This window comes from Lampetra planeri, chromosome 7 (genome assembly GCF_965212315.1).
Source record: "Lampetra planeri chromosome 7, kcLamPlan1.2.h2, whole genome shotgun sequence".
NCBI lineage: Eukaryota > Metazoa > Chordata > Hyperoartia > Petromyzontiformes > Petromyzontidae > Lampetra > Lampetra planeri.
The window spans coordinates 12,073,357-12,096,977 of NC_136113.1; the positions used below are offsets into that span (position 1 = coordinate 12,073,357).

The window sequence follows — 23,621 nt, forward strand, 5'->3', positions numbered from 1 at the left end:
GGGAGGGGGGTGCTGAGACGCGCTGCGCGTACCAACACAACACAGCAGGCGAGCGAGCACGAACGCGCCACCGCAAGACGCGTAAGTTGCTCGCGCCGTGTATCTCTCGACCCTGGTTCGCGGTGGTTGATTGCTGCGGAGGCGGCGGTGGTGGTGGTGGCGGCGTCCTCACACGCGGCGGGGCCACGTGGGCTTAGCCGAGTGACGTCGCCGCGAGGTCACCTCGCCGTTCCCGCGCCGAGTACCCGTCGTTCGCCGCCGTTGCCATGGGGGCCCCACTCCCGCGGCTCCCTCTCAACGCGCTTGTTATAACTTGCCTTGACCACCTTGGCCGTGTGCAAGTGTCGTTGTCGCCGCGCGGTCTTTAACTGTCTCGTCAGCCGTGTTGACGAGAAGTAGAGAGGAGAAGGAGACGAAGAAGAAGCGGCGGCGTTGGCTGCGTGAACGCCGCGCACTCGTTTGTATTTGACCAGGTAAGGTCCACTGAGCGATATCACAGCTTTCGTTCAGAGGCGACCTGTCCATCACAAATGACAGCTCAATGAAGTGGCCCTTCCTCGCGTGTAAATGCATAGCAAGGCAAATGCTCTCAACGCGTGATGTTGATTGTGAATGTGGCGGAGGGAGGTGGGGGGAGAGGACCCGGAGAAAAGTCCACGCGACCACGGGGAGAGAGACACGCAAACTCGTCATACAGCCGGCGTCAGGGTGGGGGTCGAACCCACGAACCTCTTGCATACCAGGCGAGGGAGTTAACATCTCAGCCACCGTGGCCACGAAGCGTCACCCGTGGCCACGTGTGTCACCCCGTGGCCAGGAGCGTCACCCCTGACCACGTGCGTCACCCGTGACCACGGCGTCACCCGCGGCCAGGAGCGTCACCCCTGACCACGGCGTCACCCGTGGCCAGGAGCGTCACCCCTGACCACGGCGTCACCCGTGGCCACGGAGCGTCACCCGTGGCCAGGAGCGTCACCCGTGGCCACGTGCGTAACCCGTGGCCACGGCGTCACCCGTGGCCACGGCGTCACCCCTGACCACGGAGCGTCACCCGTGGCCACGGCGTCACCCGTGGCCACGGCGTCACCCCTGACCACGGAGCGTCAACCGTGGCCACGGCGTCACCCGTGGCCACGGCGTCACCCCTGACCACGGAGCGTCACCCGTGGCCAGGAGCGTCACCCGTGGCCAGGAGCGTCCCACGTGGCCACGTGCGTCACCCCTGACCACCCACGGAGCGTCACCCCGTGGCCACGAAGCGTCCCACGTGGCCCGAGTTCGAGGACACGCGTCGCGATGCGCCGACCAATGGGGAGGCCGCGCGGACCGTGGGTCGCTGTCCGGGGTTCTGCGTCGCGTGTGTTGGGTTGCGAGCGGGAGTCGTCGTGGTGCGAGGATGAGTTGGGCAAAGGGATTTTTATTTGTACTCTCCGCCTGTGTGTATGATGGTAGCGGTGTCCAGGTTCTTGCTAAGCCGGGAGGTTTGGGTGTAGTTTTGCTATTTCCTCACTCCTATGTGGAAGGAGCGCAGACTTAAAAAGTGGTTTGTAGTTTGGGTCGCAATGGTCACAATCGCTCTACTGTGACTTGTCTTTAATTTTCCAAATGTGTGACAATTTGTATTGTTCAGATGTTCGCTTTTATTATGTTTGTATCCTCGGGGTTTGTAATTGCGCGTCCTTTGAATTGTGTGCAACGATTTAATCAATATCTTCTAGAATTTGACTACATTTATGCCGTAGTTGAGTAATCTAATGCACTTTTTGCGCTAAGCCTGCCATAGTAATGTGAAACTTTTGCACCGCCGGCAAAGGTTAAACTTGCAGCAGTCGTGTGTCAAATCCACCGCTGGACGAAGGCCCCTCGCTGTATCGGACGTGCGGAATCGTTTGACTATACTTCATCACGCTGGTCAGTGTGTGCTGGTGAAGGGGAGGGGGGACCGGTTCAGACATCACTCAAACTTAGGTCACCGGGTTTGTAACGCAATTCACAACTCAAGGCTCCAACGCTGACAGAGATGAACACTGCTCACAGCATATTTGAGTGTTGAACACTGACGTTTTATGTTTATGCTACACTTTGAATATGTTGCTGATAAAATACACGTCATGGGGTCGACTTTGCCAGAACTAATTCCTGACGGGAACTTCAACTCCCAACCTGTCAGATGTGAGGCACTCTGCTGCTCGGCCGGATGCCCAATTAGTTTTTTTTTATGTGTATGTTACTTTCGTCCTTTATCGCCCCGGCACTTCACTTGTTGATGATGTTAGGTGTTGCTAAAAATCAAACTCAGGCCATCAGGTTCAGAAGGCAATGTGCTAACAACCACTGCACCACCGCAACGGGCTGAACCGGTCTTGTCTCTCCTTCCCTCCCCTCAATCTTCCCTTCACGAACCTTGAATCAACCGGCGTGGTGAAATATGGTCCAACAAACCCCATGACCGACACGGTGTGGAGAGGCATTCGTACCGCAGTGGATTGACAAACGAATGTAACTGAAGGACCTTGAGAGATGTGTCCACTTTTAAGAATGGTGCATAATGAAAGTTTTGGTATAAAATTAGTGATGATAAGCCAGTAAAAATGTTGTGCAAAATGCTAAATAATTAATCAAATAATCGTTTACCTTAAAAATGAATGCACAATAAAGACACTTTGAACGAGTCGGTGGACTTTTTTTTAAAGCTGTGCAATCAGCGTGTTTTTGTAATCTCTTATTAAGTAATATAACGCTAAATTGTTTTATTGAATTGTAGTAGGCAAAGACAATTTCTAATAGATTTGCAGTTGTGATGTAGAATTGAGAATAATATTTGCAAGCAGCTATCACCGAGGAAGGCAATATACTCGTTGTGAAATTTAAACTTCGTCCCATGCATTTGTGTTTGGCTGCATGGAAAGTTGGCCGTAAAAAAATTGCTCCAATATTCTATCAGCGCGGAAGCCAAAATAGCAATGGTTGTAAATAGCGGCCCTCTGCCAAGGATTGCAGCAAATTTGTTACTTAATCTCTAAAGCTGCCTGCTTTTGGAAATTTAAATCTCAAGCATATCCACTCAATGTGACACTCCAACAACTGGTCTTCGTTTCATGGGAGATGTCACCTAACTTCTAGTTGCTCCTACACTGGTATTTGCTTACCCTTGCTGTTTAACTTACAGAAGCCCTACTGTAAAAAACAATGGTGGAGCGGTGGTACAGTGGTTAGCGCACTGCAATGAACCTGGCCAACTCGGTTGGATTGCCTGTGCTCCCTCCTTCAAAATATGTACTGACCAGCACGGTGAAGTATGGTCATAGAACTCTAACGACCAACATAGTCTGACGAGGTTTTTATTGAAAAAAATAACTTTACAATCATATCAATAATTATCAGTCCACTTGTGGATGAAGACCCCCCTGCTGCACTGTGTTGGTCGCAGGGATTGTTGGACTATAGTTTTCCATGCTGGTCTGTACGAGTTGGTGAAGGGGATTGCCAGGACTGGTTCAGATATGCATCACTGACATTAACTTTGGCCGGTAATCAAACTTAGTTTGCCAGGTTCATCTATCAGTGCACGAACCACCACTCATTTCCCTTTTCAGCTGTGTAAGTAAATGTTTCAGATGCCTAAGCACTCAGAGCTGTCGTTCACAAATTTATGTTCAAAACCAGATATTTATAATTGGTTCTGCTGCACAGTGATGAATGCATTTTTACCTTTCCCAGCGTGAAAACTTGGTTTACCCTGCGGTGGAAATCTCAAATTGTGATCCAGTAGCTCAGCAGTGCTCACTTATTACGATGGCAGGAACATTGTTAGCCCCGTGAGTCACGTACGTATCTTTGTGGTCTTTCTTTTTAAAGTGTACCAGTTAAACAGCCGCAGCAAACATGACCAGAGAGGAGGATGTGGAGCCGGCCTTGGAGGTGGAGTTCGGCATGCTGGATTACAAGTCATCCATCGACAGCACTGAGGGCATCGTGTCCAGGGTGCACGCTGTGGCAGCCGCCCCCATGCCTCCCGGCAGCGGTAAGCAGGTTCTGACTAAGCCTCCCAGAGCCCACACGCAGCGACTACCATTTCCCAGAGGGGTGACGAGGGTCACCACGGTGCTTTGCCAGGCTTAGTGTAGGCACTAAGGCCAACAGACGAGTGAAGGCTTGCTGACAGGCCCACTAGTTTTAGATCTACGGAAATATCTTATCGGTAGGACTGTGGACAGAGCCCTCGATTGACTAATATGTTTGCTACCTTTGTTGTCTGGAATTCTCTCTCAGGCGTGTTATCTATATTGCCGACACTGTTTAAGACACCATGGGACCCCCTTTGCCAGTACCAAAATATGAGAATAGGTTTTTTCTGTTGCCAGAAAAAAAAGGGGAAAAAAAACCTATTTTCACGTTTTAAGACCTTGCTCAATCAAGACCTACCTTTATTTCCGCTGCACATAATTGATTGCCTACAATGATGGTTTTATATCTCAATTTTCCGAAAACGATTGTAACTCCTCACCTATCCTGATAGTACTCACAATGTCTGTAAAGCATCTTCACATGTTTTGCATGATTATACTGTATACAATTGTAATTTAATGGAAAGTTGGTGTTTGACTCATACCATCATCCATCCATGGTTGATCAAACTTGTAACACCTAGTGAGAATTCAAGAGTGTGCAATGAGTTGCGCTTACAATAAGAACGCAGAATTTTTACCACTGCCTTAGGAACCACCATCGGAGATGATCTCCAGTAATTTTAGTCCAGAGATTCTTTAGGTCTGATTCACATTTTCACAAATGTTCCTTTTTGTAGAATTTTTGACAAAAAACTTGGCAATGTCTCCATCACCTGCAATCACCCAAAGATTCAAGGTGAAGTGTTTTGGAATTTAATCAGTATATGGATGAGGAACCTTTGTACTTTATGCTTGAAATAATTTCATTGGTAGTATTATGATCAAAATGACAGTAGGTACTGTGAATCAGAACATTAATTGCAGTGTTTATCAGGCACGTTCAATATTCAGCCTCTGACCCCCCACAATTTAGAGTCATGATTCAATTTAGACATCAATGATACGTTTTTGGCTTGTTTGCAATTGTATCCTTCCCGCACCTATGTACGGTGCGAAAGAAGTTCAACATACATACATTTATATTGCCCATCCAATATGTTATGTTTCATTTGTCCCGTCCTATTCTTTAACATAAAAGTACACAAGCATACATTTTGTATGTAATGTGCATAATGTGAAATTCACTTATTTCCATATGCACTATTCAGTCCTTGGTGTAAGAATCACTTTTAATATATGAATTGTTACATGCTTAGATTTTTCATACTGCCCTCAATGGTAACTGCACGTGCCACTCTTTAGATGACATACTTTAGCAAACATGCTCCCCAACAATAAATAAATAACCCTTTCAATTACCGCGTGTTTTCTTTTTACATTATACAACATTTGTTTAGGAAAGCAAAAGCTCCTTTATTGGGCTGGTTTCTTGCTTGTTGATATACATATTTTTTGACCCTGTCAAAGGCTCAATGGTACTCTGCTAGCTCTTCCCAACATGGTTGCATGCTTACCAGTCTATTTTTTAAAATGACCTTGCGGTTGGCTCAGTGTGTTTGTGAATAAGCTCTGAAGGTTAACGTACTCTTCACCTGTCGCTTGGTTGATTACCGCCACTCGGAAACCGTTTCTAATTTTAACCTGACTGCTTTTTGATGTGTGCTGCTGATGCTAACAATCAACCTACGTGCATAGGCCTTTCTCGTACGTGGTTTTAATCAAGGTGTCTTTCCACTCACACCAGCAAGAGGGACGGTGCTCATCTCATTTGGCAACCCTGAGCGAGGAGAAATTCCACACTATCGTGGAAGTGGTCAAATTTCTGGCTTGACTTCTTACAAAGTGATTAGTTGATCCCCAGAGTCGATCCCTGACTGTGATTTGAATCCGCAAGTTTCTGATTGTGATTGGAGCCCACGAAACACAGCGTCGCCTGGGCGGATATGTTCTGCGTAATTTTTTGTTAAATTAAATATCTGTCGGTATTACAAATAGTTTCTCTAATTATTTCCCTCCCTATGGTGTTCGTGTTTTAAGATGTGACCACAAAGATAAATCTTTTACATAATGAGACAGGGGTCGTGTGCTACCGTTAGGCTCCCAAGGGAGGAGAATGGTTATATGAGTTTCTCCCTGGGTTATGTTTGCTGACTTGGAGAATATTATTGTGACTTCTTGAGGGAAAAAGAACAATTCTTATTGCCCCAAACTATCTGCATGCATGAAGGGGCTCGTGGGTTTTATTTTTCCTGGTCTTCAAATTGGTCGAGGAAAAGTTGCATAGTTAACGTGAAGGATGATCCATAGCTTGACACTTGGAAATGCAAGGAGCAGCGATGACTTACTTAGTAATTTATAAATGGATGCATGCAAGGTGCCACATTGGCATTATTTCAACTGCTTGGACTACATGCAGGTTTCAGCAAAGTTGAAAATGTCTTGGTGATCATTTGTCATATCAGGAACTGCACCGGTTGTAGAAACTACTGGAGCTTGTCTCTCCTGAGTGTTCTGTGGAAGGTCCATACGTATTATTTAATATATTTTTTATAACACGAATGCAAATATACAAGCATTGCACTTAGCCTTATGGCATTTTTGGGACAAGTGCTGTGTTCTGTGAGCACATTTTGGTGCAGTACACAATCGGGTAGTGCGGTGAGCACCATGGTCATTTGCATTCATTTTCCTAGTGTTCAATATTGATCACATTGTCAGATATTCGTTAAGGCTGAGGCAACCTAGGGGAGGACCAGGACAGGTTCAAATACCACTTCATTCATGTACACGGACAGGATTTGAACCCAGGTCGCTGTGTCCATATCATAGTGCACAAACAAGGAGGGATGTCAAGATGCATGAATTATTCCAATAAAATGTATTCTTCCACTCACGATAAATGCACTAAATCATGCATGTATAGAGTTATTATTTTTTATTCGTAGATGCATAATGTGATTGATTCACATTTCCACTGCAGCCACGATATAGCTGCTAAATTAACCATAATGTTAAATAAAGAGAATCAGTTCTTAAATCCTGACCTTCGAATTGTGTAAATATCTTGAATTGTCAGGTAGGTGAATCAATATGTACATACTGGTATGCCACAACTTCCCACTTAGACACACAGACGTTGATTGATGGCAGGAAAGATGTAAAAATACATCGTGTGCATTATTGTTAAATGGACGTAAACACAGATGGCGGTAAACTTTTAAGAGTTTGTCGTGTAGGTCGGGTATTGACTGCAACGGCTGTGAAGTCTGGCCGAAAGGAGGTAATGGAAAGGTGCGGGACAACCAACTTTCAGTACCCTCATTCAGATGCTATCTTTTCGACAGCCCTGTTCTTCACCTGAGAACGGCTGCTTGCGTTGTGGCCGAAACGTCGTGAGAATTTTATTTTATTATGTCAAAATTGTATTTTATTATTTCCCTTTTACGTGATTTTACCGAAAGAACCAAGAAGATGAATCCCTGCAGTCACGAAAGCTTTAAATCGAAATTGAACTTTCAGTACTAAAAAATATTTTTTGTGTTTTGATTGGTTGTGACTGTATGTTTAGTGGAACTTTTAAGGTAGATATAGTAAAAATGCATAACTTAAAAAAAAATACAAAATATATATCTAATCCTTGTACCCAAATGATATTTGGTTTGCGCTTATCTCCGTAATTGATCCTGAGCAAGTGGTGGAAATTCTACCAGCAAGGGGGCCATATTCTCCGTGGGATATCCACTGCATTCTGGGGCTGAAATGGCAAACTTCCAATTGTGAAATGCGCACACTAACCAGACAGCAACACCTGGAAAGATAATAATTTACAACAATCCATTATTTATGCAACAAAGCCCCTACAAGTCTCAGAATTTTTTTTCAGGAGGTCCCAGCCTTCTACTCTTGATCCAGTTCTGTATTAAGTGTGGTTTTTGTGTACACAAGTACCCAACTCTGTCATTCCCACTCATTGTATGTGTGTTCAAGCTTGCTATTGCATCCTCTCACTGTGGTGCTTATGCTTGCAATGCGCTAAAACGTAAAGGTTATGCAGAGCTGGCGATGGAATTTTTGTTGCCACCTCTGTCGATGTTTGGTGAGAGGTGATCCAAAAGTTTGCGTCTGCTGCAGAGTTGACTCAACTTTCCACTCACCGACAGCTGCCAGCCACCCTCCACCCGGCTATTTTTGGTGAGGTGTGGTCGTCAGCTGTCTTGTGAGTGGAGATTCTCCCGTGCAGCTCAAGTGGCATTTGCGTGCTCACATTGTGCGGAGTCGGCAGTACTGAGTGTCACTCCGCGCAGTACTGAACCTCAGTACGCGTCGTCGGTTCTGGCAGAGTGATGCCCCTGCATATTTGGACATACAATCCTCGTAAACTTGCAGTTGCATTCATGTGCAGTCTTTTATCTTGTAGTCTACGTATGTGTAAACAAGTGTCTGGCTTGTCAGAATGCACATGAAATGAGAGCATTTCAGATCATTAGGTTCTTTCTGCTGAAATAAATAAAAAGTAAAACAAAAAATATGTGAACATTAGAGCTGCAGGCATTATGATTCTTCTTTCGGCAATTTATGGTGGCTCTGGGCCACTGATGGAGATGGGCACTGCCTCACGTTGAGGAAGGACTTGAAGTGGCGTTTCATTCCCTGGTACTTTATGTAGTATCTTTATTTCCCTACTAACCACCCACGTGCTCCGCCGTTAAGATGAGAATTGTTTGCACAGCAGAGAGCTTCATAATTAGGCTTTAGAAATTGGCAAACCGTAAGTAATAATTAAACTTATTTACAGCCCTTTGTCAATCCAGTGCTGGATAGTTTGTCTATGCCTTTTGACGGCCATGGAGGGGTTTGAAGTTCGTGAAAGGGGGACCCAGAACCGTGTAATGAATGTTAGCTGTTGGTGGGACTCGATCTCAGGTCTCCAGGTTCAAAGCATCGTGTGTGAACCACTAAATCACTGTTCCTGTCAGTTGAAGTGCGTGCTGTTTTTATTTAACAGTAATTTGTTATAGAGCTGAGACCATCACACCTGCTGTAGTTGGGAACCTGATTTTATCCCTGGTGGGAGGCCAAGGATTTAGATGCAGGATTTCAGTGGCACTGGCTCAGTGCTCTGACATGAACACGAGCTCCCTGAGTAACCCAGCCACCCATTTAGGTAAGGACAGCATTGCATTTGTGACTGTTGCATAATATACTTAACAGTATATTGTAGTTTTTGATTGAATCATACATTAATTTAATTCAAGTGTCAGGAGTCAATTCGAGGTGCTTCATTCCTCAAATGACTATGGAGCTGTCCTCCCTTACCATTGGCGATCCAAATCCTGCAATGGAAATTCCACATTTTCATAGCAGGGGCCAGTCTAAAAAACAACTACGGTACTAGAGGGATTTCAACCGTATTTGTTTTATGGCTAGACTGGCCCCTACTATCGGAACATAGACGTTCTTCTGGTGGCTCGGGGCCACTGATGGCAAAGAGCGCTGCCTCACTGTGTAGAGACACAATCTGACTGCAGGCTTTCCATAAGGATCTCGACCAGCATTTAGGGAAAAGCGTTGACACCACATTAATCTTCGCGAGCACCTCTGCAACAGTCAAACTGTGGGGGCCCCTTTAAGTTAGGGGATCCCATTGCAGCCGCAACACCCACCCATGCTTCGATTTAGACCCTCCACTAGGGGGCCCTCGGCAACTGCTGCATTGTCAATCTGGCCCCGCCACTTTAACAACGGCACGTCTAAACTCAGGCCGTGGGCGGCGTGTGGTTGTTCTCGCCATAGATTTTGCGTTCTTCGACCCGAAGGAACCATCGTGCCAGACGCTGCTGCTGTCCCCCAGCACGACGGTGTCGCAGCTATTCGCCGTACTGCGCCAGTGGGTCCCGCAGGTGCAGCAACACGTGGCGCTCATCGGCAACGAGGTGACCCTTGACTCCTACTCCACCTACTCTACCCCCGCCTGCTCACTGGCCACAGTTTCTGAGAACCTTGTGCACACGAGCAAATACGAAAATGCACATTCTTTGTCATCAGGAGTGCTGTGATTGTAACTTAAAATCTGCACTGATTAACATCTTTACCATCGTAGGACACTCGTGAAATAGAGCCAAACAGCTCATTGGTTCCTTCATGCTGAAATAAAAATATAAAAGCATCTATCAAGACTAGAGCTGTGCAATTGCTGCAGGAATTAACATTCTTCTGTGGGCGATTTCTGTGTTACATTTTCACGCATGCATACATACACGAGTGAGCATTTGTGTGTTTACATAAATTACACACGTGTGAGAGAACATCTAATAATTTTGTAGTCATTAAATTATCAGTGGTGGTAGTCTCGGTGGTCCCTGTAGTTGCAGTGGTAGTCCTGGCCATCCAAGTGGTAGTCTTAAGAGGTTCTAGTGGTAGCCCTCTTGGTAGGTCTGGTGATCTCAATGGTAATTCCGCTGGTCCCAGTGGTCATCCCTGTGATCTCAGTTGTTCCAGTGCAAGTTCTGGTGGTATCGGTAGTGCGAGTGGTTGTCCGGAAGGTTATATTCGTAGCTTTTGTAGTCCCGTTGGTCGACTGTGATACCAACTGACTGGTCTCGACCAGAATTTCTGTTGAAACATACGGCTGACATACATTTACTAGGCTTCCCTAGGTCAGCCAGGCCTCGTGAGCCCTCCCTTACACCAAAATGGGGTCAGCAATGTCTGGCCTCTCCATGATTTTACTGATCCTATGATCCCACGAGCATTAGTTTCCAGGCTGAAAATAAGAATAAGAATGACCGAGCTGTTGTAGAAAGTAATTTCCATTGGCATGCTTCTGAGCCAGTTGTAGAAATTTCACCACTGAACCTGTCGCTACATTTTCATTGTGGATACCCAACTCATCAAACACCACGTACAATGATACAACTACCACTGTTCACTTCTCAAAAAGTGATACTCGGTTTATAATTTTAGCAACCCTGGAGGGACAACGGCAGTGTCATCCTACACGTGAGATTTGAAATTGTTACCTTTGCACACCGCTGCATCACCCAGTGCAACCTAAAAAACTAATTTTCCTACATTTTCCTCACATATCTTTGCACTGTTGAACTATAGCCATGCGACAGATTGATACATTTTTCATCAAATCTCCTTTTAAACCTCACCTGTCAAATCCTGGTTCGAGCTTAAAGAGCAGTGTCCTTGGATTACAGATTGTATGGCTCTTAAGAATCTATACTTTAAACTTTGTGTGACGTAAATAGAAGGTGAGTTAGAGAGGACCAAGAGAATCATGGTGACAAAGGACAAGGGGGGAGAGGGTGGTGGGGATGTGTGATAGGCGAGTTTGCGTGAGCAATGAAAGGGGACAGCGGGAACAGAAATGTAAATTTGCTTCACACCCGCAAAAAACACAGTACAACCCATCCATCATCCGCTTATCTGTAAATCATGTTATATGCAGGGGCTAGGGGATTTACAGATCTTCCTGTTGTCTGCAAATCCTGACGGATTCACAGATAGTTTTGGTGGAGAAAAAGAAACAAAAAAACATTTTAGTCTTGAAGTCAGAAGGTTTGCTTGTGCACATCCTGGTTAGGGAGAACGCAATCCATCATCCTCTTCGTGGGTCGATAAAATAAGTTCTGCTTTTTTGGCAAGTCACATAGTAATTGATGTATGGTGAGACTAGATTCTGCCACAGCAATGGAAAATGTTCACCACTGACTCAAGGCCACCAATGGAAGTGAACAGCACTCCATGCAGGGATATACTTTAACTTTTGCATTTTCGAGGGACGGTCATACATTTTTAATACCTTAATTGTACGTAATATTCATATTTTAGATTTCAGTTTTTACATGGTTACTTTCATGAATGTTGTCTGTAGCCTACTTTCATGCATGATGCCACAGAGTATTGAATATATAATTTATAAAGACAATGTCGACTGGAAATGAACTGCATGCTATTCACCAGTTGCTGGCTTTTGCAGTATGAAGCGATGACATCAGCATGGCCATTATTCGTTTTTGAATGTATATTGATTGTACCCCACCGAAATTACCAGGCCAATCCAGGAATAAAACCGCTGACCATTTACAAAATGGATTCCTAGGACTATTGAGCGGCCAAGGTAGCCCGTAAAAATTGCACTCTTGTTTCAAATTACGGAACATGATGGAACAATTCAGCAGGGTCTTCCAAGCGCTTGGTGTGGTGTATGAACCCCATTTATTGCTGGCGTTTGCGGCAGTTTCCGTGGAACACAAGGTGACCAAACATTCGCCACTGTACTGAAGGATGTATTTGCGTGGGTTTTAAAGTCTAGCTCGAAAGCGGCTCTGCTACGGCCCACGCACCCACATCATGGAAATGACGCACGGACACGGTCGCAGCATCCGGCGACCCGCTATTAATACCCCACGTTTGAATAACCCCCAAGGTTAGCACCATAGGTAATCCATTTCCTTACACCTGTGATTCAACATGTGCACGTCATACTCTTAAGATATATTTACGGACTACGCGTTTATCCACATGTCCTTGGAAGCAAGGTGACGGAATATGCTCTTACGCAGTTCACGCCCGCACAGTTATAGAACGCATGTACCGAATACAATAAAAATCTATTTGCGTGATGCTGACTCTCAATTGGAATTCAAATTCTATTTATCTGTTCTCCCTGGGGTTGATTTTTCTTTACCACTTAACGGTAAGTCAGCAGTGGTTGTGCTACGGAGAGACTCGCGCCCATCATAGGATGGTGGATTTTTCCATTGCTCATTGGCTAATGGAGACAAATACCTCCCTGTTGCTCTCTTAAGTGTATGAGCACTAGAATCCTGTTGTTAATTTAAATGCAGGCAGTGCATCCTGAGCTTGTTGTGTAAATTCTCGTCTCTTGGTGGTGCCCACAAATACGTTTTTTACTAGTTGTGGAATTGTTGATATCCACTCGTTATTAGCAACGGTGGAGTTATGCACTCATCTTTCTATTAATCCACCGCATAGCCACAGGGGGAACAATAACACCTCCTGTAGGCCAATGCTGGTGGAGAAATTTGCTAAATGCTGTAATAAAATAAATGAGAAAAAAGCACTGCGTTTTATTGCCTTTAGTGTGTTGGACACAGATGAGTGTGAGAGGCTAACCAAGGCGCAATATAAATGCCACAATTGGTTATTGACATTTCATCACGAGTGAGAGTTTTTGGCGAGTGCACTGCTGCCTGCCTTACGTAAATACTCAGATCGTGGGCAGTGGTTGAGGTTTGTGATTGGCGTCTTTAAAAATGGACGTGGCAGTGCAGCTGGTGACGTAGGCGGTGGAGGTTGGCCTATTCGGAGGTAAATTAATACATGCAGAGCTTCATGGCTGTGTGCATTCATAGTCATCATTATCATTCACCATTGTCTCGCTGCTTTTGTCTAAAGGTCTCCCCACGTCATCGCCATTGCGGTCCAATGCTCTTTCCATGCAGCTCACCCCTGCGTATGAACTGATTTCATCGCTCCATCTCTGCAGTGGTAGTCCTCTTGGATGCATTCACATCTTCGGCTGCTGTTCCATCACCAGTCTTGTCCGATGGTCATTATCCTGTCCAACGATGTGTCTTGCCCAAGCCCATTTATGCATTCATATGTATGCCAATATACTGTTCCGTATAGACTTCTATGGGGTGGATTGGTTTTTACATTTAGTTTTCCTTTGTCCACATAGTTCCCTCCATATCCCACTGTGTTGGTATGTCTCCCTTCAATGCCCTGCTGTGTCCATACCGCCCCTTCCATGTCCCGCTGTCTTGGTGTACGACACGGCAGGACATTGAGAATGGCATGGAGACTGGCTCTGGCCAAGGGAATTTGACATATCTATCTATGGCTCAGAGCCACTTGTGGATATGAGCACTATCCCATTGCTGAGTTCAGCAGGGAGACGTATTGATTGCCACAACATTCCAAATAATGTGGTCTCTTGGGAGCCAAAATTAGTGTTGTATATATGGCAGTGGAATTGATTGGTTATTATTTTACGTTAAAGGAGGTAAATATTTTTTTGTTACATGAGAATGCATGGAGGTTACCACCTCCAAGTATAGCAGCAAAAAAATATTGGAGCACTAATATTGAAATTGAAATGAGTAATTTATCATAGGTTATCCGTTTTATCAAAACATCATTACTAATTGCACAATACAAATTACAACAAATATTTCGGGGAAATATATTCATGGGATTTTACTCTAAATTTATTCTGGCAATCGCTGTGTGCCTTGGACATTGTTGTGAAAGGTTGCCGCCAGCTGTTACGCCCACGCTGTAGAATTTGCGAAAGCCGCAATTATTAAACTCCTGTGTGTAGGGCGGTCCGAGAGTAGAGAATGTTCTGCTCTGCAGCCTCCTTTGTTGTCCACTGACCAGTCAATGCCCACGTTTAAAAAAGTGTTCAGTACTACATATATTCACATGTCTTCCCCCTTAATCGTTGGTTACTCACTAAAGTCACAACGTGTCTCCTTAATCAAAGGTGCCAGGAGCGGTGCAAATCCTCATAAGTGGCTCTAAACCAGTGTTGAAAAATATGCATGGCTGTTGTTGGGGATGCATCTCCCCAATGTGCGTCTCTGACAGTGATACTAATTTTTATTGATCTTGGAGGGATGATGATCTGAGTCGACAACATACTGGGATTTGAACTCACAGCTTCCTCCAATTGTGCATCATGCTCTGTGATAAAATACCATCTGGCTCGAGGGATGTACACTGTAATGCATACAAGTTTTTGTAAAGCAATACTTTGTGTTCCAGCCATGTGGTATTGTGGCATTTCTGCATCTGATGGGTTGGAGCATTGTACTTTGCTCATGTGAGTTGGACACATCAATAATTGTTTTTGTTATTCTCAGGATTTCCTTTGACTTGTGGACTGTCATGCAAAACCATGCCACAGAGGGGACCATGGGGTATTTTGTTTATTGCAGTAGTCACACAATGACCTGCTTGTTGGGGTATTATTCATTTTTTTGGGGAGCATGTGTATAGCAATGTGATTGTTCTCTTGTACGACATAATAATTACAACCTACATCACATAGTCTTCATTAGGTTAAATGTAGGCAGTTCGAGACTTGGGAGAGTTTAATGTATCTTGTTTATTAAAACATATGAGTGTGAAACCATAGCACTGTGGTGTGTGCACTCAACTTGCATTTTAAATTCCGCAAGTTGGAATTCGGGTTCGGTTCAGCTCATTTTATCAACCATACAACATTGATAACATTTATTCCACTTTGTTGGAAGACAACATCGAGTGTGATATGCATAAACTGGCCCTCGCCATAGGAATTTGTTATTTACACCGCTGTACCGCTTTCAATGTGGATGAGCAACACCCCAAGTTTGTGAGTGAATCATCACCACTTCGATGCTGAAGCCATTCATCATACTTATTCTGAAACTGCCTTTGTGTGCCATGCCAATTGTAACAAGTGCTCATTACTGGTGCTTGCACCACAGCAGAATAATAAATGACGGAAGTCCCTCTTTGATGCTGCACTCATTCCTGTGTGAGTTCAGATGTTGAAGCGTGGCTGCCACCCCAATGATCGAGATGAGCTCACCGACATGACATTGCTCCACTACACCTGCAAGGCTGGGGCACCAGGCATTGGTAAGACTGCTTCCTTCATCCGATCTCAAATGTTACCTGCTGTGACCATTATGATCTCCTGCCGTTGAGCCTTCGATGCGACACGTGGCCTCAAAGTGCACCTAGCCTGGCACAAGCTTTGCGGTAATGCCACCGTCACTTTGTTGAAAATGGCGGCTGCTGTTGTTGTTGTCGTTCATACGTTGTCTCGTGAATAGGCCATGCGGAAGCAGCAGCGGCATTTGCGGGACGCCTGCTGACGCTGGGGGCCAACCCGTCACTGAGAAGCCGCTGGACGGGCATGAACGCGCTCCACTATGCCGCCTACTTTGACGTGCCCGAGCTCATCCCTGTCGTCCTTCAAGCAGCCGGGCCCAAAGGTGAGGAACCCGGTGTGGTCGCGTTATGCACTGCCCCATATCAGCTTGGCATTGGAGACAAGTTTTTTCATTGTTGCCATCTTGGCCACCATCAGGGTGCCATGAAGGCTTACTTGTGTTGGAGGCACCACGTGGAGCATCCTGATGTGTGTATGTACGTGTTTGGTTGTGCCGCGTGTTGTCCAACATGACGTCTGTGACGCTTCACTCCCCCCGGCTCGTAGAGAGAAATGTCGGAACATCATGCCGAATGACCCACTGGTTACAGTCCGAAAATGCAAAGTAGAGTTGAATTAGTGTGTTTTTCACGTTTTATTTGTACTGCTTACATAAGCCAAATTTATAATGAATAAACTCCAATTCTTTCTCATCTTTACAGTCATTTTCATTCTGCTATGCAGCTACTTTGTCATCGCACAATGTATTTCAGCCCACGTAGAGAATAATCTCTTCTCCTTGGTGTTTGCTTTGGGATATCAATAATTGCTTCTGTCAGCCAACAATAACGCCTGCATGATTTGCTCAAATATTAACTTAACCAATGTAAAAAAGAAATATTAAAATTGATTTAATTTTATTTCTACCTGCAATGTTTAATATACCTTGTTATCTTTAAGTAGTGTGCAAACATCTAGTCTGTCTCCAAAAGTACATGTCTAGCCTCGTCTGGCTCTGAGCTGGGCATGAGTGTCCTGTTTATGGCCTGAACTATCTCAAGGGAAAGAGAATGTACCCCGCTCACGGCGCTGATGTCTGTCACGACAACAAATGGGCCACTTTTAGAAGACCAGTGTTTCCCCCCTGCACCATAGCAATGTAAGAGGAGATGTAATTGATTTGTGATAACACTTTTCCAAGAATAATCAAGTGTTTGTTTGGCTGGCTCTGATGAAAGGACCATACAATTGTAAGGTTTTCTCGGTCAACAGTTGAATCAGCTCGTCACCCCTCTGGAATAGATTCAATATCAAACCACTTTGTGAGAAGTGAGTAGTGACTGTCCTGTGGTAAGGCAGGCCCTCACCATGGGAATGTGGAAATTTTCAGGAGGGAGACTTTTTGAACAAAGCAGTTGAAATTTGTCAGATCAATAGAAATTATTGCATTTCTTTAACTATGCAATTAAGTTGAGTGACAAATGTCACCCTTGATGTCAGTTAAGGATTATGAAACTAAAACGTTTTCTTGATTGTCTCTGGTGTATCATTGGTTATTGACCCAATTGTACATTTAATCTTAACTGAGTGCCCAGGCATTCGGCTAAAATAAAACACATTTTCTTCACTTGATCACAAATTGTGCTCCTACAGTCTGTGAACACAAGTGTGATGAGTTTCTTTGCACATGTACCTTTTCGTGGAGGGAAAGAGAACCCCCCCCCCCATTTGAAATTGGCCCTGATGGTTATTGTAGGAGTCATCTGTGTTTTAATGTCTCTTGCCTACCAGAGGTAGACGCAACCTGCAGTGATTTTGACTTTGGGACGGCCTTGCACATCGCGGCCTCCAACCTGTGTCTGTCTGCTGCAAAGAGCCTTCTAGAACATTCGGCCAACCCTCTGTTCAAGGTGAGTGAAGAAGGCACATCTCTGCCTATGTCCAGTCAAACTGTCCATGTAACACGTGACTTATTTCACAGTTTAGTCATTCGCTTTGGTCCAGCCAATTAATACCTTTAGCACCATCGAGATGGAACAAAAGATGAAGGGTGCAAGGAGAGGTTGAGAAACGAGGAGCGTTTGATGGAAACAAGGAGAGTTGCGAGCCGGGCAAAACTCTAAAAAAAAGAGGAGCAGCTGGTCGGGAAGTAAATGCAAGTCACAGGCATGATACTGGTTGTTAAAGAACGTACGTGCATGAGGGCAGTTGTGAGAAGAGGGTAATGGACAAAGATGATTTATACCAAACGGTTGCCAAAGGAGAGAACGCGCACCAGTGGACCAGCGTGGAGATGGGGCGATGAGTTTGTTGCATGTACAACAGTGAGATGCATAATACGGGTTTTTTGGGTTAGATCGCGTAAATGCATCCTTCCTTCTATTTAAGGAACGAAGCAGGAGGATTTCTCCTCAAATCTGGCTGTTGCCTGATGAAGCTAGTTTTAATTACTGGCAAAACGTCGCACTCAGATTGTAAATGTTGTGGCTTCGCTCTCCAACACACCGGTGTGCTGTACTAGTGACGAATTGGCATGTTCTGTTTACGTGACAAACCTTACTAATTGGCTGTGTCGGGTGGCGGCGGGTTTAACGACAATTTTATATATTTACGTGATCTAACCCAAAACAAAACTGTATTATGGACGTTATTGGTCACAAAAGCCAACATGTTAAACAGTGAGATCGATTGTAAAATAATGAGGGCGATGCATTGCATTGCATTGCGAGGACTTCATCCAGCAGTGGATATACAACAGCTGATGATAATGATGAGAATCATGGACGTTATTTTAAGGAAAAATATTTTTATTGAAATTATAAATTGTATAATGTTTTTTTTTTACTTGTGCGTTCTTAAATATATGTAGTTGTTGTTTAAGTTATGGGTTAAGAAAAACCTAAGTCTGTGCTCTCCGGGTTTCCTGGGTGAAAAGTTGGCAACTTCTTTTCTCAATAAATACATAAAATAAATCGTGGTTATGACAAAGTTATAGTTGTAACAATGATTCACAAGAAATATGAAACTAATAATGTCATGAATGTTATATAAGCCTATGACTAAAGAATACCAAGTCTGCATCTCACAATCGCTGAATATGTTTTTTGTGGCAGTTTTTGTATGCTGAAAAATCCTTGTGCTTTGAGTGGGCAGAAAATAACAGAAGATATTATTAGGATATATGCTGGAACATTTTTAAGGGGATCAACCTCGACAAATTCTATGTAGAGAGAAATCTATGTGAAGAAGCATATTGCCTGCTTATTTATTTAGTTTTCATATGCTCCACAAAGATGCGTACGGTTATTTTGGCAATATTTTACGAATTAATGCACAAATTGGCCCTACACTTGTGAGAAATAGGTTTTGGAAGGTAGAGCTGTATTTCAATTATTCAAATTCATCTGAGATGACCATTGACTTTGCGACTAGAACAAGATTGGAACCAACACGTTTTCATCTCAAATCTCAAGGCTGTCGCTTCACTTAGCTTTGTCCGTCAATGTTCTACCCTTCAAGCCACCTCTTTTCACAACTCAGTGTCGCATATTGCTAGGGCAATGGAGTTTATGGTCCCAGGCTTTTACAAAATGAAAAAGACTTGTCGTACAACTGTAGGTGCCTTATCTTGTTTGGATGAAAACTAGAATGCCCTGCATGCCCAGAGAAAGCATGAGCATGTGAGTGGAAACACCCAGAACTTTGCACTCACAGGTCTGTATTGCCTTCTCCTGGCAGCTGGGCGCCCCCAGGAGGTATTTGTTCCACCGATGACTGGCGCCATCTACGTGTGAATCGCCAACATTTGTTCTGCATAATCACCGAATTACAGGCATGCACCTCCACAGTATTGTTATTTTTGAGGTAGTCTCATCTTGTACTCGAATTGTAAATGCCGTGGGTTTACTCTCCCAACAAACCGGTGTGCTGGACTAGTAACGAATTGGCATGTTTTTTTTTACGTGACAAACCTTACTAATTGGCTGTGTCGGGTGGTGGCGGGTTTAACGACACGTTTAGATATTTACGCGATCTGACCCAAAAACCTCTATTATGGAGTCTTGTCACGTTTTGAAAACAGTCTAATTGTTTATCTGAACGAATGAGAATTAGTTGGCACTCGCCTCTGTTGGTTGCCCTGAACTAAGGGTGGAAATTCCACATTCCGGTGGCCAAGGCTGGTCACTCCAAATGCCGGCATTGTTGATGTCCTACGGAGAGACATTGATTATTTTAACTCAAGAAGGGTGATAGGGGTAGTTGGCCCTCAACGGAGACGTTAACCCATAGCCTTCAGGTTTGGAGTCAAATGCTTCAAATATGGAACTGTCTGGCTGGAATTTTACTTGATAAGTAAATCAAATTCAGCAACAAAAAATAACTTTAAAAAGTTTTATATTTAAAACAATTATGAGAGTAGTTTAAAAATAATGATTTGGCATTTAAAAAAAAGAAATTTTAATAAAAACTTGGTTGAAATAAATATAATTGCAGGTTAAGAATATAATTTCTAAGGCGCTTTTAAAATGTAATAGTATTGAAATCCCCGGACCATTTCCAGTGAAAACTTTAGCAAACGGTAATGCTTAAAATCTCTGAAAAAACACATTTTTATTGCAGAAACTAAAAATTACATTAAATGAGATGAAAAACTGCACAAGCCATGTAAATTAGCTTTTGGAGGTGCTTTACCTTGTGAAGCCAGCTCTCAAATTATTTGCCAGAGCTACCAGCGCTATTGTGAAGTGTTAATGAGTGTTCCCTAAATTGACGTTTCTTTGGCCTTCAAAGCAAATATTGCATTCGGAATTGGCTTTGGCTATTGGGAGAGAGACTGCTTTGTGATATCCTTGCGGTTGCTTAAACCGTATATGTTTGCAGTTGAAAATAACTCGCAATGCATATTATTGACCAATGTGTAGTTATGGCCATATGGTCTGGGAATTTGAATTATAGTCTCATGTACACTGCTCAGAAAAGCAAACTCGCCCTTTTTACATCTGTTGACAGTGGCTGTGCTAAGTTTGAACACATGTTTGAAGCAAATATTGCAAGTAGAATTGTATCAACATATGCCTGCTATTGCTTTATGCTAGTGTGTCGAGTATGGCTGGTTGGGGTTGTGGTGAGTGGTGTGGAGATCACTAAAGTTGCTCGTGCATTGAGGAAACGTTTCTGGTATCTCAAGTGGGCCACGTGGGGATTGCCGAGAAACTGGTGTGGAGAACAATGGCTATCAGTGCGTTAGTTTAAACAAAGTAACACTTTCTGCCGCCTGCGTGTGCCTGCAGAACAACCGAGGGCAGGTGCCATGCGACGTGGTGCCAGACGCAGCTGACATGCCCCTGGAGATGGCTGAGGTGGCACTGGTGGCAAGGGAGATTCGCCGACTGCTGTCCCGGGCCACAGCCGCTCCCGCACTGCTCCCCACGCCTCCACTCCCGTCGCAGCCACCAGCGCCACCTGGACTCACAGTGGGCCAGCGTGTCATTGTTGGTGGCCGTAAGGTGAGGCCGCTCGGCACCCACGTGACCGGCACCTTTCTTTGATAAAGCGTTAAACACATTTCAAACCTTGGTTTGGACCACACTGAATCATCCCCCTTTAAGGAGTTGTGCCACTGTAGCACAAGTTAGCTATAACGGGGCTGGACGGGCATCCTCGGATGTTCAATTGAACACTGGGGTTGAACCTTTTTTCTTTGTTTGCCCTAAACCAGTGTTGGAATTTTTACATTCTCATTGTGTGGGCCCATTTCTCCGTAGGACAATCGCCATTGACTTCCACAAAATGGTACTTACTTGACTTGTCTCAGGATGGGGTGCTGATTTGACCGCAGACTAGGATTTGAAAGAGCAATTTCAAGTTATAATATGAGCACTCTAACCACAATTCTATCGAGCTTATTCAATTTTAGACCTTTGTCAATCTGCTGCAGAAAGAAAGCATCTCAATGCAGTTTGGGTGGTGTGGCAGGGATAGTATGCTGCAACGGAACGATTTGGATTTGAAGCTTTCGTGATTGCAGGAATCCATACCAGAACCAAAGAGTATGCAACTGAACAATCTGCCAACTAATGTCGGCTCAGCCATTACAATTGCTGCTTTTAAGACTGGACTAAAAACATTAATTTTCTCTTCTGTCTAGTTTAATTTCGTTAGATTCTTCTCCGTGCCATCCTCGCTTCAGTGTCAGCTTTTTGTTGATTATGGCCGTGCGTTATAAATCTTGTATTTATTGATTACTGGATTTTATTGCACTGCTGTCTTCCACCTTTTAGTGGCTGTTTTGTAAAATAGTCGCCGATCGAAGCACAATCCAGGTTCCAACCTGCTTAGCTTCCGAGATCTGTATCAGTGAGGCATATTTGGTATTTCGATTTCACATTGACGCTTTCTTGTTGGTGGAGTGCCATGTGCTGTCGCAATGTAGAGTTCATTTAATTAACACGTAAGTAAGCAATGTTAATGCATGCCTCACATTGCTATTTACACATGATTTGTGTTTTTTAAAAAATCACGCTAAATATGCAGCATTCAGATTTAACATTTGTAATTTCATTCAGCAAACATAATTTAATATGCAATGCAGTTGCAATTGGGAATTTTAATGCAATTGAGAAGCAGTCAAGCGCTTCTGTTTGCAATATGTTTTCATGTACTTAGTGAATGTATACATGCCCACACACATGCGTACCAAATACAAAGATCCACTGTTTGCCTTATGGGCTGTAGGGGTAAATTATGTCAACATGGACCTATCTATGCCGACACAGCACACGATGGGGTGGTGGTATGGCCAGCACCAAGCCCAGCTGCACTTTTTTTAAACCGAGTTGACCTACGGGAGGCTGAAGCTTGCTTCAGATATGGCTTATGAGTGTTGTACAAAACAAAAATTTAGCTGTATAACTCTATAGACTCTTCAGGGCTTGTTAGTGAGCACCTATTAAGTCCGGTACCACAAACAGGAAGCGGGTGTCACCAGACCCACTCATGACTGCATTAGTCGCCCACGCCTGTTGTTTGCACACTGCGCTTTGTACTCATTTATGGCTGAGTTCACCTAGAAAAGATCCATGAATGGTTGTGATATCGCTGGAACTAATATTAGCCAGGGCTAGGAGTTAAACTCTGGTCACCGGCTTTGTAGCACAGCGCGTTAACCTCTACACCTCAACTGGTGTACGCAAGTGCACGCATGACCTATGAACTTTAACAAAAACAAATGTAATTGACCAAAAAAAGCATATTTTCCACATTTTATTTCTTAATAAACAAAATGTGTGAAAATGAATGCAGCCGCTCAATTAAATGGAAGTTAAATCAAATGTACACAGAGAAGTAGAGTTTGCCTTGAACTTATATCTGTTAGGCCATTGGTTATGTTACTTAATGTAGATAATACTGGTAAATAATGTAATATCACAGTGTAAATACTTCTTTGTTGGTTAAAATAATTTGTGTGTGGGCAATTTATGAGTTTGTATTTTCTGTTAAGGTAGTATTCATTTCAACAGTAACATTTAGTTGGAGAAAGTGGACAGATGATAGCTCATGGCACAAATGGCCATGTCAAAGGACTGATCCAGCACTACCATGAAACACCACGTGTTCAATTCCCAGACTCCCATCTCAGGTTAAACTAGGCTATGCTTTGCAGCACGTATCCAGAAACTAGAAGGCGCCTTGGTCAGAATGTTTGATTTATAATCAAAAGGTAATACATTCAAAACGAGTCTGGGGGCAACCAAGTCCATTTGTCTGAGGTCAATAAAACGAGTTCCACTTTGTGGGAAGTTCGTGGTGGGTATCCTTTGCAGAATATAGGAATGCTTACCTGCCACAGGAATGTGGCTTTTTTCACCACT

At 44.0% G+C, this 23,621-nt stretch overlaps 1 protein-coding gene across 1 annotated transcript in view; it reads left to right on the plus strand.

The window, feature by feature from the left end:
- The window catches only part of LOC144719991 (CAP-Gly domain-containing linker protein 4-like), a 78,070-nt gene continuing 54,449 nt past the window's right edge, over positions 1-23,621 (plus strand). The window contains exons 1-7 of the mRNA XM_078596387.1: positions 1-81; positions 3,859-4,024; positions 9,864-10,003; positions 15,641-15,734; positions 15,932-16,093; positions 17,542-17,660; positions 21,042-21,257. Of these exons, the coding sequence (XP_078452513.1) occupies positions 3,886-4,024; positions 9,864-10,003; positions 15,641-15,734; positions 15,932-16,093; positions 17,542-17,660; positions 21,042-21,257 (870 nt within the window). The 5' untranslated portion in view covers positions 1-81; positions 3,859-3,885. The remainder of the gene's footprint in view (positions 82-3,858; positions 4,025-9,863; positions 10,004-15,640; positions 15,735-15,931; positions 16,094-17,541; positions 17,661-21,041; positions 21,258-23,621) is intronic.